The sequence below is a fragment of the Trachypithecus francoisi genome, unplaced genomic scaffold, assembly GCF_009764315.1.
Source record: "Trachypithecus francoisi isolate TF-2019V2 unplaced genomic scaffold, Tfra_2.0 Lachesis_group19, whole genome shotgun sequence".
Lineage (NCBI taxonomy): Eukaryota > Metazoa > Chordata > Mammalia > Primates > Cercopithecidae > Trachypithecus > Trachypithecus francoisi.
The window spans coordinates 22,844,648-22,870,555 of record NW_022681464.1 but is presented as its reverse complement, the minus strand read 5'-3'; the positions used below and the strand labels follow the sequence as shown (position 1 = coordinate 22,870,555).

The following is a 25,908-nucleotide window of genomic DNA, read 5'->3' as shown; positions in this document are numbered from 1 at the left end:
GCGGTAGTGCATCTAACCCTGTCATGCTACCATGTTTTCCAGAATATCAATCTCAGTATCTCTATCATCAAATTTTCACAGCAAACTTTGCTTTACTCTGTATTCTCTGCTAAATGCTAGCAGCTGCTTGGAGCTGCTAATAGGGTGTGTACCCTCACCCTTCATCTTTGTGTCTGTAGCAATCTGTTTAGGATCAAGATCTTCTGGTAAACACATGTTCTGTTGTCTGAGACAATGGGAGGAGATTTTAAAGTTCCTCTAGTGGGAGAGGTATTTATCTGCCTGAACTTTCAGCATTGATTAGAAACATAAATGATCTACCATTTCCTATGTAACACCATAAACTCTCTCTCAAAAAATATTTTATTACTAAGCATTGGTTAATCATATTCATGCCCAATATCACAGGTACTACAAAATATTTATAATTGAAATATTTTTGCATTTAAAGAGAGACAGTTATACCCTGTATATGGATAATGAGTTGGGCATGGTAAAGAAAAATAAAATAATAGAAGGAGAATAAGTCCCAGGGTCCTGGGTTTGAATGCTAGCTCTGGTTCCCACTTACAAATAGAGTGGCCTAAAATTAAACAAAGTACCTGTTATAGGCTAAATAGTATTCCCTTTTATCCCAATTGCATATGTTGAAGTCCTAACCCAAGTAGCTTGTAACATGACCCTATTTAGAGACAGGATCTTTACAGAGGTAGCCGAGCTAAAAATGAGGTGATTATAATGTTCCCTAATCCAAAATGAGTGATATCTTTATCAGTTGACCTAAGAGGGAGTTTTTTGGAAAAAAAAAAAAAATATATATATATATAGATCGGCCGCTAGCTAGACTAATAAAGAAGAAAAGAGAGAAGATCAAAATAAATACAATTAGAAATGATAGAGAGGATGTTACCACTATCTCTACAGAAATAAAAATAACCATCAGAAACTACTACAAATACCTCTGTGCACACAAACTAGAAAACCTAGGAGAGATGGATAAATTCCCAGACACATACACCCTCCCAAGACTGAATGAGCAAGAAACTGATTCTCTGAACAGATCAATAATGAGTTCCAAAATTGAATCAGTAATAAATAGCCTACCAATCAAAAAAAGCCCAGGACCAGATGAATTCACAGCCAAATTCTACCAGGTGTACACAGAAGAGCTGGTACCATACCTACCGAAACTATTACAAAAAACTGAGGAGGGACTCCTCCCGAACTCATTCTATGAAGCCAGCGTCATCCTGACATGAAAACCTGGCAGACACACAACGACGACAAAAAGAAAACTTCAGGGCAATAGCATTGATGAACATTGATGCAAAACTCCTTAACAAAATACTTGCAAACAAAATCTAGCAGTGCATCAAAAGGCTAATCTACCATGATGAAGTAGGCTTCATCCTTGGGATGCAAGGTTGGTTCATCATACGCAAATCAATAAATATGACTCATGCCAATAGAACTAAAGACAAACACCACTTGATTATCTCAATAGATGCAGTAAAGGCTTGAAATAAAATTCAACATCGCTTCATGTTAAAAACTCTCAATAAAGTAGGTATTGAAGGCACACAACTCAAAATAAGAAGAGCCATCAATGGCAACATCATACTGAATGGGGAAAAGCTGGAAACATTCCCATTGAAAACCAGCACAAGACAAGAGTGCCCTCTCCTGCCACCTCTATTCAACACAGTATTGGAAGTCCTGGTCAGAGCAATCAGGCAAGAAAAAGAAATAAATGGCATCCTTGAGGAATCGCCAAACTGTTTTCCACAATGGTTGAACTAGTTTACAATCCCACCAACAGTGTGTACGTGTTCCTATTTCTCCACATCCTCTCCAGCACCTGTTGTTTCCTGACTTTTTAATGATTGCCATTCTAACTGGTGTGGGATGGTATCTCGTTGTGGTTTTGATTTGCATTTCTCTGATAGCGAGTGATGATGAGCATTTTTTCATGTGTCTGTTGGCTGTATGCATGTCTTCTTTTGAGAAATGCCTGTTCATATCCTTTGCCCACTTTTTGACGGGGTTGTTTTCTTCTTGTAAATTTGTCTGAGTTCTTTGTAGGTTCTGGATATTAGCCCTTTGTCAGATGAATAGATAGCAAAAATTTTCTCCAACTAGAAGTACCATATGACCCAGCCATCCCATTACTGAGTATAACCCCAAAGGATTATAAATCATCCTGCTATAAAGACACATGCACACGTATGTTTATTGCAGCACTATTCACAATAGCAAAGACTTGGAGTCAACCCAAATGTCCATCAGTGACAGACTGGATTAAGAAAATGTGGCACATATACACCTTGGAATACTACGCAGCCATAAAAAAGGATGAGTTTGTGTCCTTTGTAGGGACATGGATGCAGCTGGAAACCATTATTCTCAGCAAACTATCACAAGAACAGAAAACCAAACACCGCATATTCTCACTCATAGGTGGGAACTGAACAATGAGATCACTTGGACTCGGGAAAGGGAACATCACACACCGGGGCCTCTTATGGGGAGGGGGGAGGGGGGAGGGATTGCATTGGGAATTATACCTGATGTAAATGAGAAGTTGATGGGTGCTGACGAGTTGATGGGTCCAGCACACCAACATGGCACAAGTACACATATGTAACAAACCTGCATGTTATGCACATGTACCCTAGAACTTAAAGTATAATAATAAAAAAAAACTTAAAAAAAATTCTAAACTGTGTTTTTTTTTTTTTTTTTGTGGGGGGAAAGTGGTTGTATATAGAAAGACAAACTATTGAAATATAACATTTATATGGCTCTCTGAGTGAAAAAACATGCAATGCAGAAAGGCCCCCTATTCAATAAATGGTGAGGAGATAACTGGCTAGAAATATTCAGAGGTTTGAAACTGGACCCCTTCCTTACACCATACACAAAAATGGACTCGAGATGAACTTAAGACTTAAATGTACAATCCAAACCTAAAAAAACCCTGGAAGATAACCTAGGCAATACGATTCTGGAGATAAGAACCAGCAAAAGTTTCATGTTGAAGACACCAAAAACAATCATAACAAAACCAAAAGTTGACAAATGGGATCTAATTAAACCAAGGAGCTTATGCACAGCAAAAGAAAACTATCAGCAGAGTAAATAGACAATTTACAATACGGGAGAAAATTTTTGCAAAGTGTGCATCTGACAAATGTTTAATATCCAGTGTCCATAAGGAACTTAAACAGACTTAAAAGCCAAAAACAACCCCATTAAAAAGTGGGCAAAGGACATCAACAGTTTTCAAAAGAAGACATACATGTGACCAACAAGCATATTTTAAAAAGCTCAATATCACTGATCATTAGAGAAATGCAAATCAAAACTACAATGAGATACCATCTCACACCAGTCAGAATGGCTATTATTAAAAGGTCAAAATATAATAGATGCTGGTGAGATTGTGGAGAAAAGGGAACACTCATACACTTGGGAGTGTAAGTTCAACTATTGTGGAAAGCAGTGTGGCAATTTCTCAAAGAGCTAAAAACAGAACTACCATTTGACTCAGCAATTCTATTACTGGGTATGTACGCAGAGGAATAGAAATCATTTTACCATAAAGACACATGTAAGTGAATGTTCATTGCAGCATTCTTCACAACAGCAAAGACATGGAATCAACACAAATGCCTATCAAGGACAGATTGGATAAAGAAAATGTGGTGCATCTACACTGTAGAATACTATGTAACCATAAAACGAATGAGATCATGAGATCATGTCTTTTGTGGGAATGTGGATGCAGCTGGAGGCTGGTATCCTTAACAAACTAACATAGAAACAGAAAACCAAATCTCACATGCTCTCACTTATAAGTGGGAGCTAAATGATGAGAACTTGTGGACACGAAGAAGGGAACAACAGATGCTGGAGCCTACTTGAGGGTAGTGGGTGGGAGGAGGGAGAGAAACAGAAACATAACTAATAGTTACTATGCTTAGTACCTGTGTGACAAAATAATCTGTACACCAAAACCGCATGACATGAGTTTACCTATGTAACAAATCTGCACATGTAACCCTGAACCTAAAATGAAAGTTAAAAAAAGAAAAGAAGAGGAGATCTGGACAGGTGCATACAAACGGAAGACACTATTGACACAGGAAAAACATGGCCCCCTACAAGCAAGGGAGGGGCTGGGAACAGATCCGTACCACCAGATCATCAGAAAGAATCAACCCTGTTGACACCTTCATCTCATATTCTGGCCTCCAAAACTCTGAGACAATAAATGTCTGTTGTTTAAATCACTCAGTCTGTGGCACTTTGTTAGGGCAGCCCCAGCAAATTAATACAGTAGCTTTGTTTTCTAAGGAAAAATGGGAATATTCCCAGTTGTTTCATAGTGTTTTTATGAATTAAATAATAATAGAATAAAAATGATAACGATATCTGTAATTGGTCAACATTTATGATATGGTTGGTGCAACTCAATGATTTACACCTGTTGTAAATGTCTAGCATGGTGACTGCCACACAGAAAAGTAAACATTCTACTTTCTCTTATTTATTGCAATGAAGAGATGCTGAAATAAAAATATACTGCAATAAGGAGGTGCAATAAGGACATGCAAAAATATAGAAAGTAAAAAACTAAAGAGATAGCCCATAAAAGGAAAAATAAACACATTATAGGAAGTAGGGAAACTTGTCAAAGACTCTGTACAATAGAGGTAACAATCAGATATGGAAGTAGTAAGAGCACAGTCAGTAACTAGTGCCCAGGCTGAACCGAGGAGGACATATTTTATTGTAAAGTACTCCGTAGGTTTCTTTAGCCAGAACTGTCACAATGTGTCTAAGGTTTTATTGACATGTGATCCCATAGCTTGCATAATGACTATTATTAATATAATTGTTTTAACAATATTAATAGTAAAGGTTATCATGAAGTCATACACAGCATTATGTTAACTGCTTTTTATTTTCTTTTTAGCTTTCTGAGTTAGTGACACATTATTGCAGCAAAACATATGTAGGGTCAATTCATGCTGAATAGTTATTAGAAACCATGATAACAAAAGTCATTACACTGCAGTTCAGTTTTGACAGTAAAATTTCTGCAACATTATCACAAATCCTCATGCATTAGTGCAATGATCCTTACTATAGTTTCATATTAGAATCAAAAGATTGCCATAGCTTGCTTGATACAAAAAGTCAAGCAAGCTATATTCTTTTCTGCTTTTACAGATAACATTTTTGCTCTTTTTCTATGTACATCATTCAGACAGTAGCTTTGTTTTATATACTTTTCTCAATAACCTATGAGTACAGTGCATATATCTTTCTTTAAAATATTTTTTTTTCTTGAAAGACCACACAATTCTGATACCCCATACCAAGGGAAATAACTAGACAAGGATTTTATATCTGACACAGTCTCACAAAACTCTAAACACTGTAGTCACTGCATTGTTACTTTTCTTTTTCTCAGATAAGGTATTGCCTGTATATGTTGTTTTATTTGTTAATCAGTGATTTACTATGATGGAAAAGTACAAGGTTGTAAAAAAGAACATTTGTCATTTTCAGGATTATTTTGATAGGAAATCAGTGAGAATTACTCTTCAACTGACAAAAGGAAAGTATTTTTAATGTCTATCTGTCCACAATATTTTTCCATAGTCACTTATTAACAAACTCTTAATGGGTCACACTGTACCAGTAAATTGCTTTACTCAAGGTTCACTTCAAGAAAGCAGGAAAAAATTTAACTTGTGAATTAGTATCTAGTGAATTAGTTGAGGAACCTCCCAAAATCAATTAATTTCTTTTAGTAGAATCAGGTGTACACAGGTATTCACAGAATACGAATCATTAGGTCTGGGATGGTGGCTCACTTCTGTAATCCCAGCACTTTGGGAGGCCGAGGCAGGCAGATTGCTTGAGCGCAGGAGTTTGAGACCAGCCTGGGCAACACATAGTGAAACTTCATCTCTACCCAAATTACAAAAATTAGCCAGACATGGTGGCATGCACCTGTGGTCTCAGCTACTCAGGGGGCTGAGGTGGGAGGATCACCTGAGCCTAGGAGGCAGAGGTTTCAGTGAGCTGAGATCACATCACTGTACTCCAACCTGGGTGACAGAGTGAGACCCCCATATCAAAAAGAAGAATATGAATAATTAGAGCACAGCATGCAAAATATATTCTCTGGAAATTTGGGTACAGACAAAATCCCAGTTAGTTTAGTATAATTGAAATGATTGTGTGACTCACTATGTTACTAGAGCCTCTCATGATGTAAGAATCCTTTGAAAATAAAAATAATCACATCTAAGTTACCTGATATCTATTGTTTTAATTCACTCTTGCTTAACAGAAAGTGATAATTTTACAATGTGTTTTGATTTCATATAATCTTTCTTAATACAAGGTAATAAAAGTCATTCCTATAAGGATTCCATTATCACGGTTCAGGTTATTTCATAATAGTATAAAAATAATGATAATAATACCTGTTTTGATTCTTATTCTCTCTTCATACATACTAAAGAATCTGTGAAGTATGTTACATAATCTCATTTAATAACAACAACAAATGTAACTGAAATACATGTAGAACTTACTATGTATCAAAGGCTGTCAGAAATCTTTACATGTATTAAATTAGTTGTCAGAAAAACTGTATCAAGTAGATTCTGCTGTTATTCTCATTTTACAGATCAGGAACCACAGGCTCCAAGAGGTAAATGACTTGTTCAAAATCATAGCTAGGGAGTAAAAGGGCAGGATTCAAACCCAGGCAGTCTGGCTCCATGCTACACTGTTCTGCCCATTTTATCATCCAATTCTTGTTGAAAACACCATTTGTGCATATTTTGGTAATGTTCCTTAGAGAAAAAGGGTATGAATATATTAAAGCTCTTGCTATATATTGTCAATTTGTTCTTCATAGGGAGCATTTCAAAGTACAATATCACCATTGGTGAAAGTGTCCATTTTTCAGTGCTTCCTCCAAAAACTAGATATTATTACTGTAAAATATTACGCTAATCTGGTGGGTGCAAATGCTCTCCTGTTGTTTTCCTTTCCTTTTTTTTTTTTAACTATTAAGGATACTTTTCTCCCTTTTATTTATCAACTTGCTTTGTATTTTTTAAAATATTCAACAAAGACAAGACATACCAAGGCAATACTTATTTAGTTTTTTCATGATCTACTAGAGAAGTTATCTTTTAAGTGACAGAGAGTAGCACTCCATGTGGTAAAAATATTAAGTCCATGTTTGACACAGGTGTTGAAATATTTTCCCATAGTTTTAAACTCACAGACATTTAATTTTCATGTCAGCAAATTTATAAATATTCATTTAAAAAGATTTCTTCTTTTTCATGATGTTGATAAAAACTCTTCTCATTTCAAGATAAGATGCCTATTCAGCTACACTTTGTGTTTATATTTAACACTTGAGAGCATTTGTGGTTTTTGGCGTGGTTCGAGGTAGGATTTATTTGTAGTTTCCTGAAAACATACAGTAAGCCTTGCACCATTTTGTTGAAAAGACTATGCTGCATTTCTTTGCATTTTTCACATTTTTATACAATAAATATAGGCATATTAGGACTTCTTTTTGCAGCCAGTCCTTGTGATGCATTGAACTTTTTGTCATTGTTATAACATGTTACACTTCTCGTAGCTTTATTATTTGTTTAAGAACAAGCTAGAACAAATATTCCCTCATTTTCTCCATAATCCTTTAATCTGTTTTTGTGTTCCAGTAGAGAATAGTTTTATCAGCATCCAAAAAATATTCTTGTAATTTGTTTGGAATTGCTTTCAAATTATAACATGAAGATTCCAGATTAACCAAATTAAAATGTTGGGTATTGTTATGACTGTGCTGTTTTATTATCTTTTCCATCTGTAAAATTTTACAGGTTCCTTCATGAAGATTACAAATGACATATTTCATATTAGGTATTTCTGGGAAATTTTTGGCTGTTGTAGCTATTGCAAATGAGATCTTTTCATTTATATATGTGTTCTAATTGGTGTTTGGTGGTATAAGATTCGGATTAACGGCCGATCACAGTGGCTCACTATAATCCCAACACTTTGAGAGGCTGAGGTGGGCAGATCACAAGGTCAGGAGTTGAAGACCAGCCTGGTCAACATACTGAAACCCCGTCTCTATTAAAAATGCAAAAAATTAGCTGGGCATGGTGGTGGGCACCTGTAATCCCAGCTACTTGGGAGGCTGAGACAGGAGAATTTCTTGAACCTGGAGGTGGAGGTCGCAGTGAGTTGACATCACGCCACTGCACTCCAGCCTGGGCAACAGTGCAAGGCCCCATCTCAAAAAAAACAAAAAACAAAAAACAAAAAACAGAAAGTAAAAGAAAAGAAAAGAAAAGAAATATTTGGATTAATTTCTCCAACCCATGTGTCATTGCTGAGTCTATCCCTCATGCCTGGTTTTATACATGCATATATACATGATTTTCTACTGTATCATCCTCTGTCAGTTTTACCTGGGCATTAGATTTCTTGCTATGGTGCGATTCCTTCATTCCTTAGGGCCTCGCATGTTTTTCTAATGGATTATCATAATGTCTCTACTACTTCCACTTCTGTCCTCTCTACTCATAATCCATCCCATATTCTCAGGTTGCATACACTGTTTAATACCTATTATAGACTAGAAGATCATGTTATAATCATATAATCACACTTCAATTTGATACAAGAAATGAGAGACACATATATAGAAAAATTAGTGGCCATAACTTCTATATGCAAAATATAGTTTGTAGAAAACTGTTCTAGGTGCTTTATATTTAAAACATATTTTTATGCTTCAGAGAGTTGTTCAGAGAATTAAATAAGATTACATATAGGCCGGGCGCGGTGGCTCACGCCTGTAATCCCAGCACTTTGGGAGGCCGAGACGGGCGGATCACGAGGTCAGGAGATTGAGACCATCCTGGCTAACATGGTGAAACTCCGTCTCTACTAAAAAATACAAAAAAACTAGCCGGGCGAGGTGGCGGGCGCCTGTAGTCCCAGCTACTCTGGAGGCTGAGGCAGGACAATGGCGTAAAACCTGGGAGGCGGAGCTTGCAGTGAGCTGAGATCCAGCCACTGCACTCCAGCCTGGGCGACAGAGCGAGACTCCGTTTCAAAAAAAAAAAAAAAATTACATATAAAAGCTAACAAAGTGCCTAGCACATAGTAGTGCTTCATAAATAGTAATTATTAGTATATTGTTTTATACAACCATCCTGCTAGGGAGATATTAATATTCCTTATTATCAGAGGCTCATGGGATTAAATAAGCTGTCTATAGGTTTCCCATCTCACCTTCAATGACGGTTAAATTCCGAAGAAAAAAGAAATGACTAAAGAAAATATTTAGCATATAAATACACATTTTCTATATTAATACTTATTTTAATAAATGACTATAAGATATAGCTCATAGATTTGTGAAAAGATGATTACGAAATGAGTTTTTCCAAATGTTTGTCATTGAGAAGCTTATGCACAGCTCAAAATGAAAAAATCATTAACAGATAATCCCACAGAATTGAAAATCAATGGCAGTTATAAGTCATGTAGTAGCTAATTAGAAAATATACCTATCATAAAAGTTGTATACAAAAATATTTTACTTGTTTTATTGTAATTTTTTAAACATAGGTTTCAAGTGATAAAAACAACACTATTTCATTTTATTGCTCTACTACAGCATCAAAGAAAGTCAGCATTCTGGATAGGTGTGGATTCCCAAAGAACATATTTATCTGAAAATATTCAAAATTATTCTATGGCTTTATTGGTAATATAAAGAATACTTATTTTTTTATTAAAGTTATATATCAGCAGAATATCATGAAAGTACAGTTTGTGACAAAGTTGTCTCTTATTCTCTGATGTTTTATATTATATATTATATTATATTATGTTAGTCTCTTAATATATATATCTCTTTATATATATTTTTATATATCTCTTTATATATATATAAATAATATATATATATATATATAAAGAGAATAACATTTTCCAAGGTTTAATCTACTAAACACCAAGTCAATCAGTAGTAAATACTTTTCCTGAGAAGAAAGAATTCCAGGGACAATAGAAAATTCAGGGTTAACAGAGTCAACAGATTTCTTAATATTGAATTTCTCAGAATTTTAAATATACAAATGCAGTTTAAATCTTTAAGAAGGGGATATAGTAAACAGTGTTTCATGTTATATATATGTATATACACATACACATGCACATTACATATATATGACAGGTAAATTCTCTCTCCCTCTGTATATAAAGGTTTATTAACCTCAGCTCTATTGACATTTGGGCTGGAGAATTTTGGTGTGTGTGAAGGGGAGAGGGACTGTCCTGTGCACTGTAGGATGATTAGCAACATCCTTATTCTTGGCTTCTGCCTTCTAGATGCCAGAGGCAACCAAAAATGTCTCCAGACACTGCCAGATATCCAGATATTCCCTGGGGAACAAAACAGCCATTGGTTGAGATACACACACACACACACACACACACACACACAAAAATTTTATCCTAAATATTTTTTATATACTAGAGTCTATCACCACACTCAATAAATCACTCTTAAGGTGTGGCTAATATTAAAAACAATCTGTTCATTGCTATGCAACTCTACCAGAAGAAAATTTCAAAATTGCATGAAAGATACACATATTGAAAACTCTCTCAAAACTGGTATTGGACCGAATAATTGGTTTGATTTAAGCCAAGGTTACTTCTTTAACATCTTGGCCAGCAATAAATTCCCAGTATTGGTATTTTCCTCATGGAGTTTGGACAACAAAAGCGAGATTCATTGAGATAAAACAACAGACTATTAGCTGTCTACTTCTGTCTTGGGCATCACCAAAGCTCTTCACAGGTCTCATGAGGAAAACTCTTCAGAGAAACAGGACAGTATAAATTTAATGCAAATTAAAGTGTGATAATGCCTTAGAACAAGTGTGTGTATGTGTGTGTGTTTTCTAAGAAACAGGGGCCAAAGCCATTTGTGTGTGTGTGTGTGTGTGTGTGTATGTGTGTTTGCATGTCCACATGCCTGTGTTCTAAGAAATGGAAGCAGAGACACTGATAGGGTCTTCAAATAGCTGTTATAGGGAAAACTATTATTTTATGGTTTTGCTACGAAAGAAGTGAATTTCTATCTACATTAAACAAGCAGACAGAAATCACTATCCAAGCACAGTTATATGGTGTGCAGGACAACAAGCAATACTAAATACTTATAAAAATGAGAATCAAACAGCTTTCATATTTCTCTAGGAAAATAACTTTATTGCTATAATTGACATTGACTCCTAAGCACATCGATACAAAGTGAGTATTAAAGAAAACTGTGTTGGAAAGTTGATGAGAAAATTTATATAATCTATAGATGATACAATTTTTTGAGAATTTAATATAGAAATGTTGTCCAGTGAGACCCAGGCAAGGTAGATTAAATAGCAAAAATACACAATTCTTCTCTTGGTGGGGTGAAGAAAGGATGCTGGAGAGCTCTGATTCTACATTGTCTAGGAAAGAATCTCCTGGACTGCAGAGCACAACCTTTAGCACGGAAGCAGAAATAAGGTGGCACGTTTCTATATCTTCTATAGTATCTTTGTCAGCTTTATAGTAAATCTTGAAGTCAGATAGTGTTAATTCTCTAACTTTATTTTTCAATATTTTGCTGGTTATTTTGCGTATTTTTATATTTCATAAAAAATTTAGAATCATTTGATTGATATTCACAAAATACATCGGGATTTTTATTGGGAATATATTGACTCTATATATCAAGTTGGAAATAATGGATATCTTAACAATATTGAGTCTTCCTAGCCATGAATATGGAATATCTCTCCATCTATTTAGATCTTCTTTGATTTATTCCTTTCATTCATTTTGTGCTCTTCCTCATATAGATCTTATATATATTTTGTTAAATTCACTTAATTTGTGTGTGCATGTGTGTTAATATAAATGGCAGTGTGTTTTAGATTTCAAATTCCAATTGTTCATGGCTGGTATTTTAAATTTCAAATTCCAATTGTTTGTTGCTGGTATATAGAACAATTAGTGATTAATAATATATTTTGAATAGTTGAATGAATGGATTACAAATGTTCTATGAGGATCAGAAGTATTCCCTAGAAGCCAACACACTGTGCTGCAGAGTAGTCCTCTAATTCATGTCTCTGTGATTCCTTCACAGGCCCAAATCACTTAAAAGAGCCGCTTACATCTCAGCTATTGGTCCAGACAAACCTCCAAAAAAAAATCATAGCATATGCTCATCTGCAGTTTATTGGACATTTGAATGTGAGTAAAGAAAACTAAGTTCTAGGACAACATTTCTTCTATCTAATTGTGTATGTGGTAAATCACTAAGCCACTCTGGCCTCCCCAAGATTCTTCCTCTGTAAAATTATTTTTTAAAGAGGAAGGCAGTATTTCTAAAGGCATTTCTAGTTCAAAAGTTTTACAATTTAGAATTATGAAACCTACCTATAATCGCTATAAAAATTAAATCTCCTCCAAGTAAACAGGTGGCCCTTTCCCCAGAAAAATCACTGAAAAAGTGGCTCCAATGAACTAAAATTACAGAAACAACTAGTGAATTAAATAATCTATTTCAGTTGAACACTAGAGATACCATATATAAATTACACGTTTTCTTCAAAGCTTTACATAACCTGATTAGCCATGTATAGGACTGTTTAATTATTGTTATAGTAAAGAGTTAGTATTATAATTTTGAAATAGATTAGATATAAGAAAAATCTGAATTTGATTCCCATCCCAGTATCTTCCTCTACTTGAGCAATCTTGTGTGACACTCAATCTTAGTTCTATATCTTACATTGGGAGAGATATAATAGTAATAGAAAATTCCCCAGGATTATTGAGAGACACTGAAAGATAATATTTGCAAACAATATAGCACAAATACTTTGTCCACATAAGTATTTGCTACGTGTTGACTGATTCTGTAATAATTTTCATTACCTTAGTTTGAAAGCACTGGGATTTGTAGTAAGGAAGCATAAAGCTTTACAAATGGTTAATGATATAATTTTAAACATGTATTTTAACACATTTTGGAAGCCATCTTGTTTTCAACCAACAGATCACTTCAGTTTCTGCATGCTTGCTTAACTTACCTTTCTGTGCAGGCACAAAGAATCTGAGGTGGCACTTAAAACAAATACATGGTGACTTCATCAAAATACCCATGGATTTTTTATTTTTAAGATAAAATATTAAAAATGACATATTTTTATAAAAAGTATTTGAAAGCTTCTAACGAAAATGTCTATATTCACACGGAAGTATAATCTGTTTTTCAGAGATTTTTCTTCATGTATTTCTAGTGTTAGTTTTAATTTTGACATCTAAGAAGTCTTAGATTGGATTATTTTGTATCGTTACCCATGAACAGGGCAAATAAGAATTTTGCATACTTGCTTTTGCCTCTTTTTGATTTTTAAAGGCAAAAATATCCATCACTACAAATTTTAAAAGTACAGGAAAGTATCAAAAATAACACAAGCAAATAAAGCAGACATAATATTAACACTAAGAGAAATACTATAGCATTCTAACATTTGAGACGTGTGTGTAAGATTGTGTTAAGTAAGGGGGCATTATTTTAAATTTGTTTTACTCTTTCATTAGGTTTACTTTATTACTCTCGGCATAAAAATACAAAGAAGTATGAAAATGTACAATTTGTATAGAGAGAATAATAGTCCCTGAGAAATACAATAATTAAAATACAGTTATTTTCCATGCCAAAAGGAATTCATGTTCAGAAGCAATGAAATTAGTCTAAAACAGGAAAAAGATGCACAAAATTCCGAAAAGTGAGATCCGTTTTATCTGACAAGGGAATTCAACAAGGGAATCAGAGACTGAATAGTGCTTTTGTGTACCCAAACGAAACTGGCCAAAGAACTAAAACCTGCATACATGGGAAATCCTGCAATATCAAGGAAATGGACTAAAATATTAAAGAGTTTTCTCATTTTTGATGGCCAGATTCCATCCTGTAAGCAGTGCATTAGACGCTAATGACATACGATTTCTCACTGACAGATTTAACAGCATCTATAAGGCCTCTCTGTCCATTGCAGCAAATTGATCCTACATGACACTGACAAGGGCAGCCTGCACTTAATGACCTCCATCGCTGAAGGATGGAAATGAAAAATGATTGGAAGTACAAATAAATCTTGAAAGTTTCCCTGAAACAGGTGTGCTAAAAGTGATTCGTCTGAGGGATCACAAACATAAACCCAATCTCCTAGCAATCTCCACTGTCTGTTCCTACTACAGTCTCAGTCCTTGTATCTTGCATCAAGATTTGCTTTAATTCCAAAATGAGATCAAGATAATTTTGCTCTTACTATGAAAATGTGATATTAGGGCTTTCTTTTAAAAAGCATGGGGTCTCTACGATTTATGCACGTATCGAATGTATTTGTCATTTGCCACCAAGTGATTCTTTATAAACTGGTAAGTGTACATACTATTTATTTTTGTTTCCCCCAAATAGAAAAGGACATACAGTAAAGCCAATGATTATTTTCTCCTTCGCAATTATGAAAAACAAGTAGAACATATTTAACCTCAAATAAAAATGTCAAATGCAGGAAGTGACTGGACAAATTCTTCATAGATACATACATGCCCTTTCTTTGAATCCTGCAAAATGGTTTGAGGACACTAAGATTTTGGTAGATAGTTGTATTATCAATTCTTTCCCATACACACTTATTTCATTTTTTTTTTTTTTTTTTGAGATGGAGTCTCAGTCTGTTGCCCATGCTGGTGTGCAGCAGTGCATTCTCGGCTCACTGCCACGTCCATATCTGGGCTCAAGTGGTTCTCCTGCCTCAGCCTCCTGAGTAGCTGGGACTTCAGGTGCATGCCACCACATCTGGCTAGTTTTTGTATTTTTAGTAGTGAGAGGGTTTCACCATGTTGGCCAGGCTGGTCTCAAACTCCTGACTTCAGGTGATCTTCCCACCTTAGCCTCCCAAACACTTGTACCTCGATGTATCTTCATGTTGCTATCATTTCAAGATTTTAAGAGAAAAATCCCTTCTTCTCTTTCCCAATGTATTCAGAAGCTTTTACTCTCATGAGAGTAGATGGATGGGAAATAGGGAAGTAGATAGGGAGGATGCCAGACGAATGTAATAATTACTTGCAGTTGTATAGCAGCCCTTAAATTTCAAAGTAACTTATTATGAATGGTTCTTTTTTATTATTTACCAAGTACCCTGTGAGGTAAATCTTATTTTATAGATGAGAAAACTGAGGTTGGAAAAGGCAACTTGCCAAGATCATGGAGCTAGTAGAACTTGCATTCAAATCCCACCCTTTGCCTTCCCAACATTCCGTAATAGCCATAAGCACAGCACCACTATTCTAAACTACTGATTTATAATGCAACAATATGGGTGCTACCAGTAGGAGAAAGGATCACTTTGGTTTTCATGGTTACATTGTCAAAAAATAATAACTATATTTTCTCAAATTTGAATCCTGGAGGAAAACAAATATTCAAAGGAAAATATTTGTTCTTGTTACTAAGTATCTGGAGAACATAGAGGAAGTGACTGTATTATAACACTAGTAATGGAACATTTTTTTCTTTTTGATTCATAGCATATTATGTGCTTTACCTTTCCACATACTGTTGCAGAAGATTTTACAAAATATATGTAGAATTCTCAATGATTTTCAGTAATTAGAGAAAGTCAGCTATTTTTCCAAGTTTCTAATTAATCTCCATATCTAATAAGAAAACAGTTACCAGAATTTGGAGCCTGTATACTAAAAAGACAATTTAGAGGCCTACCATGGGAAATCACCGACTCTTAGAATTAAAATATGAAGACTATGATAATATATTTAAATCTACAAATAAAAAATTGGCTTTTCTGGTCATATTAGTTAAAAGCAAGTTAGTATAGAATAGTGGATTAGAAACTAAGTTTTTCATTTCTCCAATATTCTTTCAAAATTCAATTTTAAAAGGTTGATATAAATATACAACAAAACTACACAGAGAAAATAGGCCATGTTGTGGAGTATCATCGTCAAATCAGAGGTACCCAAACTGACTACTTTTTACTTTTATAGTGCATATATGACATAAATAATTATCTTAAAACAGTTAGAAAAACCAATACCTGTTTCTTATCCTTAATTGAAGTATCAAGTGATAGCTGTTTATCATATATATTGAAATAATTGTCTTTTTCCTTTAAGAATGTCATCTGTAGCTGTTGATACTCTCGAGCTAAACGCAGATTTTCTTCAAGTGAATCAGCTGCTATTTTCTAGAAGATAAAAAAAATATAATTTAATTGTGTGTATATATATATATACAAATGCAATTAAAATAATTTGGATTTGTTTGAATTTTTACATCTTTTAAATTATCTAAACATGCTCTATTATGTATAGTAGAAAAATAACAAAATAATCAAAAAATGTTTCTCCTGATACCAATATCCTTTGTTGATTTAATAATATTCTTTTTTGATGCAGGCTTTTTTTTTTTTAACATTAATGTGTGATTCATCAGAGTTAGTCTGACTTTTACTTCACCTCTTTTCACTGCCTTTCTCCTGAACTTCCCTCGATCATGCCTTGAAAAGTGCCCAATCCTGCGACCCTTGAATCAGCATCCCAGGAGCACTTTCACAGTTTCCTATCCTCTTCTCTTTTTCTCTAGCCCTTGTGCTTAAATGAGTAGATGGTACCTTGTAGCTTAGAATTTCATCTCCATGAAGTTCAGAATGTTGGTACTCACAGAAAACATTAAAAACATAGACGAGGAAAGAGTAAGAGAGAATAGGGAACTCAAAATTTAGAAGCACCCAGCGTCATTGTTTACAATTAATATATCTTAGTTATGTTTAAATAAAAGTTAAATCTGCTACTGTGAGCAGTTGAGAACTTTATAATGTCCTCCTCCATGACTAAATAAATATACATCAAATCTAATACAAAATCTTTAGAAAATAACTTTGCATCACTATTCATTGGCAAGTTCGGGGCTATCTATAATTTTAAATTAAATGCCTAAATTGAGTTTAGTTCCTGTTTTTTTTTTTTTTTTTACATTACAGAAAACTTACTCTGACTGCTTAAAAAATATGGTATTTATCAATAGCTTTAAATATTTTCAAACCTGTTAATCCAGTAATTTCTCTTTTGGGAATCTATTCTAAGCAAAATGCTTTATTCATTACAATGTTATTTATAATAGCAAAATAAGTTGTCAAAACATATAAATGCAGATTAATCATGATGATGATAATGATGATTAAATAACTAGATACAGAAATAACCACTGTGAAGCAATTAAAATTGTTTCTTTGTGAAAATTGCCATCACATCAAACCTTTAGTATAAGTTGTTAAAAAATATGTTGCCATGTGATAATGTGTAGAGAGGAAATGTAATTCAGCAGAAAATTGCCTGTACAAATATTTCTGTATTTACACACTTGAAGATTTATTAAGGTCAACAAACATATTTCTCATGAAAGCCTGGTATCCATATTGATTCCTAATGATAAATATTATGTCATAGCTATTCTTCAAAAAGCCAAAATGACCAACTGAGAATCATTTTAAATGCCCTTGTCTTAATTCTGTCACAATAATTTAAAACTTCAGTAACTTCTATCTATAAACTTGCCTAAAATCACACTGAGTTATCTTTTGTTAGGAGGACAAAGTTCTATTAATATTTTCCTTTGGTGGAGATTCTTTTCAAAAGATAGCTATACTAATTTTAGATATCATCATTAATATTAAAATCCAATCCTGAAGCGATTAACTTGTAACATTGATAAATGTTCTACTTTAGAAAGGAATAGGCATCATTTTGAATATTTTGTTCATTTCTTTGTTTGATTAAATCTAAGCACAACTCTGATGTCTGAGACGTGCTACTTCTCAGGTGCTTTCTTTCCATTTCTAGATGGCTACTATAAACATTTAATTTGAGAGGAGTGATACAAAGTTATGGGATTTGCATTTTACCTATTTAATGGAACTTAATTGGGGAAATATTTTATAATCCATACTTTGCTCACTGTTTAATACGCAGTTTTATTTCTAAATGCATACATGTTCAATTTTTGAATGATACCAGTTCTTCCACTTTATGTATTGCAATTAGAATATATGCCAAAAAATCAAATTGTGTAGTTATGCCAATAAATCTTCAAAATGTTACATCAGTCACAATACTTTACATTATCATTTTCCAGTAATGAATATGTGAAGGATATACCAATTCACTACTTATTCCTGAAAGTCAGTGACCTTCAGATGTATAATGAAGTTTAAGTTTTATTCATTTTAAATAATAGTATTCATTCAACACTGAAAATGTTTTTTAAGTTTAACTGAGAGTCCACCTCACAACTTTGACTTGTTTAATTTTAACCAATATATTGTTAAATGTAAATGACACAAAGGGGGAATGATAATTATTGGTGGAAATATGTCCAAGGGAAATAGCCCATTAAAGGATAACCGGAATGCAGAATTCTTATTTTTTTCACTTCTTTTATTTTCCATACCAATACATTCCAAAAGATCTAAATACATTTAACATTTTCTCAAAGATAGACTTATTATTTATTCAATTCCAATTATTAATATTTATTAAGATGGTAAAACATTGGGAAGATAGCTTGGTGAAGAGAAGAGACATTATAAATGTTTGTTAATAGTTTCCACATTGTCTAGAATTTATTAAGGAAAATATCTTGCTTGGTGATGGTTTGTTCTTTATTATCACTAATTTTTCGTTAAACCTTGATACTTTGGGGATATTACTGCTTCTTTTCCCAGTATTTTATTAGAAAATAAAGATTATGCTTATAAGGACTGAACAAAATCTAGGTTGTAATTTCCATGAGGGATGAGACCATCATTTTGTTTGCCCTAAGAGATGTTGCACTGCAAAGATCTAACGTGAGTAGGTGCACAGGTTTTTAGTAAACGAATGAATGCATGTACATTCATAATATTAGTTAGCAAATACATACATTGTGCCCTTTGGAAACACGCATTTTGTTTTTCAACTTCTATGAAGTAACTGATTGGCAATATAACCACCATTATAATATGGCACATTCGTTGTACTATTTGATACTGTACTACTTGAGAGGTGAAGATCTTAAGTATATAAAGATAAATCATACAATATGTTTTTGTATTAAAAGCTATTCTAAAGATAATCATATTGTCCAGGTTTAACAAGAATTCTTTATTTTAGGTGAATCATTGACTTTCAGAAGGTATGTGACCTTCATGAGACTATACACAGCATTCTTGGGTTATTTAGTTAGCCCATGATCCCCAAAGTGTGGAAGAACCATTGCTAAGGAAAGGCTTGGCTTTCTCCTCTGTCAGCAAAAATGATGAAAAATGGAGACAGGTTGAGTATTCAAAATACACCAATAGTAGTTCTACTCGTTTTTCCCCCCACTTGACTTTTCTTGTTCTTTAAGCCATGGATTCCACTTGGACTTTTCCTCAATTTTCTCCACTTTCAGTTTATTTTTCCTTCTTCCCATCTCTCACTGGGTAAGTGGGGACTAGGGACTTCCAATCAGAGAATTGGTTCTTTTTGGGAAAAAATATAAAGCCTGTATCATATTTCTGTTTCACTTTGTGATATATAGCAAAGAAATTAGAAATAAGGCTGAACTTGCCTGTTAAGATATAAATTCCACATATAATAAATAACAATTGAGACTTACATAGTCACCTTTAGAAGAAAGAAAATTACTCAGGATAGCAAATCTTTATTGTAACTGAATGTAAGATATTAACAACCCTCCTCTCCCTAAAAAGAATATGTCACTTTAAAAGAAGTTGATAAGCAATGGAAGCAAAAATGAAATAAAGTCAGGGACACTAACATAGCCGGTGCCTATCAACAGAAAACCTTCCTCCAGACCCAAAGCCTCAACCGCTTCAGTTCTGGAAACCATTCCACTCCCACTCTAGTATTAGTTATGCTGTGTTACATTAGCTTGATGACAAAATTGAGAATTAGAAAAAGAATAAAAGCTAATATTAGGAAGTGCTTACATAACCAGGAGCTGTGCTAGGAATGCAGTATTTACTGAATTTATCCTTGCAACAATAGTCTGAGACTTTATATTATTATCCTCATGTTACAGATAAGAAAGACAAGGCAGAGAGATATCAGTTGAGGCAAACTGTATTTTCCAAAAATGGCCACAGCAATATTTTCAGTCTCACATGTTTTTTCCAGAACCTTATCACTCCCTATCCAAAGGTACAGTCTATTTCTCCTTCGTTTGAACCTGGTAGACTTGTAGCTTTTCCAGCTAATCAAGGATGGTAGAAATGATGCTGAGTGACTTCCCAGGTTGGTTTATATAATAGAAAGCATACAGCTTCTGCCTGGCCATCTTTTTGAGAGCATTCACCCTCGGAACGGGCCACCACATTGTAAGGAATCCAGGCCAGAGGCCATGTGTAGGTGTTCCAGCGAACAGTCCTAGCTCAAGTCTCAGCCAACAGCACCAGTTGTGAGTGAGTGAGTCAGCTGAAGACAAATCTAAACCCTAGCCTCCAAGTCATCCAACTGATGTCCAGAAAGGGTGAAACAGAGATATGCTATCCCCACTCGACCTTGTCCAAATGTCTGGCACATAGAATCATGAGCACAGTCATTTTACACCATGAAGTTTTGGGGTATTTGTTATACAACCAAAGCAACTGAAACGCCAGATATCTTGTGCAAGGTTGCATAACTATTAGGCAGAGGAGCTGGGCTTTGCATCATCAAGTCAGACTGGCTCCAGATCCTGTACCCTTAACCGTCCAATATATTCCCTTCATAAACACGAGCCAGCACTTTTAAATGCTATATGCGATTCAATCTTCATAAAACGTAATGACATTAAATAATCAAATCAAATAACTGAATTCCGTAGTTCTAAGTCCATTTCTGCCAAGTAACTGTCTTATTATAATCTGGCTAATACAGCATTTTGACATAGATGAAACAGACCACTTATGAAAATCAGAATTTGGTCCCAGGCTACTGTTAATTATACATCAATATGGGCATATTGGTTATATATTGTCAGTTTCTTGTGCTTTTTGATCTACATGATTCCATATCCCATTATATGATTATGTCTGATGCATTCCCTGGCAAGACCAAATGCATGGACCTTCAAAGTTGAGACCTAAAGAACTGTGGACTGTGGTTGAATGCACTAGAATAATGCTATCCATGGAGATCGTTGGAGCTGCCGCCAGAGACACTTACCCTGGACAAAGTTTAAATCTATGTGAACTGTTATTTTTAAAATCAAAGGTGGACTAATGCCAAAGGAGATTACAAGAAAAAAACTTGATTCAAACATTCTAGAAAGGTGGTGATGATTAAAATATTTGCACTATACATGTAAGTGCAAAAAGTGAAAAAGCTGTTTACAAATACCTTATTGTTAGTACAATCATCAAGGTGTCTATGACTAAATGTATAGCAATGTGTCATATATACCCTTAATTACTCTTAATACAGGCATTAGGATCCAGTTTACCAGGCAGAGGGGCTAGGTCTTTCTTTAAATTATGTATTGTAAGAGAGGTGTCATCTTCTGACCCAGTTCTAACTCTCCTGTACTGATGTAATTATCTGTTGCCATCTCAGCTAATTTTTTCTGATGATCTGTCTGTCATCCCCCAATTCTTGGTTTTTAAGAATTTACTGCAGACAGCTCCTTGCTTTCTTTCATCTCACCAGAGCTCTGACGGCTCTTGCTACCACATCCATATTCTTGCACAGACTGCACCACATTCACCTCAGTCCCTGGATGGAAAGAATAGACTTCCCACCAGAATCACCAGAAAACAAAAAATGTATTGTTAGTATTTATTGATTGATTTTACTCCAGAGCATCCTCACGTCTAGCCTTTTTTTAATTTTTTTTTTTTTGGTTTATTTAATCATTTGTTTAGCAAACCCTTGGTAAGTTTACTTTATGGATTCAGCCCTATGGCTAGTCCAGGAATTAAAAAGAAGGAGAAGACATAATTCCTGTTCACCACGGATTACAAGCTATAGTTGGAGGAGGCCGAAGTGTGAAAAATTCTATTAGGATTACAGTGGAATTGATTCCATCAAGTGGGGGAACGGCATAAGCAAAAAGCTTCGCAGCACAAAAAAACATCATTGACTTGAATCAGAAGATCAAAGCTGCCCCACCACATAGGTTAGTATATATCTAAGCACATTTGGAGGAGTCAGAGTCAAGAGAAGTATTTTCTTGGCCCCTTAGGAATATTAGATTATTGTTGCCTATGACTTGTGAATTAAACTCTCATAGATCAGGTTAAATGTTCTGCTGTCTTTTGACATTAGCATATGACTAATAGTGTAAACAATAAAATGTATCCACATATTTAGTATCCTATCAATGTATAGCATTACAAGTAGTCAGTTCCAAGCACCACTGTTTCAATAGTATATGATCCTGTGCACATGCCCATGCATTACACCATTGATCCCATCCCAGTGAATCCCTACAGTCCTCTTATATGCCCCTGGCACATTTCTGCCCTTCTCAAGCACTGGAATGATAGTTTTGCATGCCATGAGGCTTTGATGTCCTTAAAGTAGGCATTGGTGCTGAGACTGATTCATAGAATGTACAGGGGATATATTTTAGAATAAACAAGACAAGGGGGCTCCAAGTCTCTTTGTGAGTAACTTCAAAAGCATCCCCCACTTTGATTCATGGGCATTAGTGTGATTAACACAAATGTTTAAAACACAGGCTGATCCTCTAACAATGTAGAAGACAGACAGGGAGAAAATATCTTCTTTATTAAGGGCATCACCTACAGTGTGCACAGAGGTATTATTACATTGCTTCTCCCTTAAAATCTATACACCAATTACTACAGAAAGCAAGAGTTCTCCCTAGTGTTTCCAAGAAGCAAGTCTGTAAGAATGATATGTGTCGATACCCTGAAGCCTCAGAGGAGCAAATAACTGTTTTAACTCTCCCAGGACCCACTTCCTTGTCTGTGCTGCCATGGAAACCATTCTCTTGTCCAAGGCTAGTTCTCTGATAATTAGTTTTAAAAGAACATTCTTGATTTGTAAATGAACAAATCAGTCCTCTGCATCAAGGTTATTACATACCTTAAACTCCATGTATTATCATGTTTAACAAAATGCTCTCTATTCAATCATTGATTCAAAAGCACGTATTGAGCAAGTGGTAGACAGAAAGCAGTATGGGAGGTACTGGCGGAGGCACCTTTATGACACTGTTGGATGAAAGCCTGTGACATGCAGCTGACCAGTCAAACCTGTCTCTGCCCGAGTCCAGGGGAATACTTTCCGTTAGCTGCCCTACCCCAGCTGCCAACCATATGAGGACACAAAGGACTCCTCGTCTTACTTTCCTGACTGGCTTACAAATTTAGCTACTGCGTTGATTTATGCATAAAGTTTACTAATGGACATTATGGCATTGCCTTTCAGAACTCAGAAGAAATTAATTGAGAATTTTTGAACATCTTTTGTTAACCCTACTTGTTCCCTATTATTATTTTTGTCTCCATTCATTGAATATATTTGACCAAGAATTATTGATAATAACATGAAAAAAACCCCACAATTTCATGGCAGAAGGAGCTTGCAATCAGATAAGGGAATAGAGGCATTCACAAAGCTACCTACATCAGGATGCATTATGCATGAAGAAGGATAAAAGGCATATCCACATAACGATAGTAGTTCCATGAGAGATCAGTTCCAGCAAAAGTGATGAGCAAAGTTTCAAGGAAGCATCAGTTTGTCAACTGATTTCTGGAGATATTTCATATAAGAGCTCTGTATGTGGTCTTAGCAGGGAAAACCTGACCCAGAAATACAGATGCTTATTAATTATTAAAAAACACCTGATCAATGTGGGCGTATGTTAAAGAAAGAACCATTTCTCTCCATGCTGACTACAGTATTCTTCCTATAACTACTGAATAAGTTTAAGAAAACCTTACACAAATGCCACTTATGTTATGTATTAAATTTCCATTTGGTCAAGTTTTCTTGAAAAGAATTTATTTCCCTCCAAATAACTTGATATAACTGATTATAGAAATAAATTATGTAATAAGAAAAGAAGCAAAAATCAGTTTCACCTAATCTATATCCCCAACAATGTTTTCTAAGTTAAAGGACATGATTTAAATGGTTACAATATTTAAAGTATATAACATCTTAGAATAATCCCTGGTACAATTTTCATCCTCAGTAAATGACAGTCACAGTGATAATTCCTCTAAATTTATTAATTGTGTATTACATAAACTTAAATTTTTTAATCCTGAATATATTTTTGAGTTTAATAATTTTTTTCTGATATCAAGAGTGTTAAACAGAAACGTATTTGATGTTATGCCCTTGTTAACTATTCCTATGCATTATCATCATTTTTTAATATTTTAATTTGTCTTAATAAGATATATTAAAATATATCTTAAATATATTTTAAGAATATATATTTTAAAATATATTTTAGGAATTTTTAAAAAAATATATTTTAGGAATATATATTCTAAAATATATGTTTTAAAAGTCTGCTCCTCTTTTCACGGTATCATGTGAAAGACTCAACAACCATTTCCTCTTCATGTGTACCTCCTGATTTGAACAGTTTAAGATTTAGAAAGGTTTCCTATTTACTCACATTTTAATGATATACATTTCTACTTCACTGGCGGAAAAGGCTGATCAGTCACAGAAAGGTCAGTTAACACTAAATAGACCCTTTCTTTATGTAATTACAAAGAATAATATCTTTGTGCTGATGGCACAGCACATCGAGTGGGTGATGCAGAGAATTAATGTGCTGCCTTCTTGGCCCATGGGATACAGATTCCAATACAATAACCACGACTTATTCTAATTATGCAACTTTAAAAGGTCATCAGCAAAAACAGTTAAGGAATTATGAACTAACTTTATCATAAAGTAATAATGTACTGTACAAATGCAGAAATTGTGAGAACAGTACCTAGATACTTCATTACAAATGAGAGAAAAACTGATCTAAGGGGTTCCAGAACACATATTATGGCATAAATTCAGTAGAAGCTTTGAATGATTAAAGAATGTATATTTTGCAAGTTGCATTGATGTAGTCAGATAACCTGATGCCACTTTACGTTTGTAGAAAATGGTTAATTTTGAAAGCACTTTTTAAATGTAATGTCAATTTTATTGTCTATCTATGTTAAATCAGAATTTAAATATTTCTTTTAGAAATCTATTTGTTGTGAAGTAATACATGGTGATTATATTATATACAAAAAACAGAGAGGTACATGGAGTAGAAAATTAAAACCTTTCTTCACAGTGACTGTCATTTCTATACTCCAGAGATAGCATTAACAATTTGGTGCAAGTCCTTCAGAAATGAAATTTTAAAAAAATTTTTCTACATCGACACTGAGGAAATAGAGGCCAAGGAAGCCAATTTCTTGCCCAGGGTCACACATGGACAGAACATTAAGGCTAGAGTCCAGCCTAATTTCAGTCTGACACCCTTTCTGGGTTTACATCCCTTCCTAATCTTGGGTATGAATTGCAGAACCCTTAAGATTCCAGTATGTAAATGCTCTAATTCCTGAACACCCTATAGAATTACATCAGCCTTTCAAAATAAATTACTCATGCAGGAGAGTGCTTTGAAGTAAAAAAAAAAAAAAAAAAAAAAAAATAGGCCTCAGAGTCTTTTCCTTGGAGATTCAGGGTCAGAAA

At 34.4% G+C, this 25,908-nt stretch overlaps 1 protein-coding gene across 3 annotated transcripts in view; it reads right to left on the bottom strand.

The window, feature by feature from the left end:
- CCDC178 (coiled-coil domain containing 178) overlaps positions 1-25,908 on the bottom strand; it is a 477,586-nt gene that overhangs the window by 169,418 nt on the left and 282,260 nt on the right. For 2 of the 3 annotated variants that reach the window (XM_033178030.1, XM_033178032.1), the window contains one exon: positions 16,251-16,400. In XM_033178030.1, coding sequence (XP_033033921.1) covers positions 16,251-16,400 — 150 coding nt within the window. Of the gene's footprint in view, positions 1-16,250; positions 16,401-25,908 lie in introns of those variants that run through there. The other variant, XM_033178033.1, reaches the window with a different exon arrangement.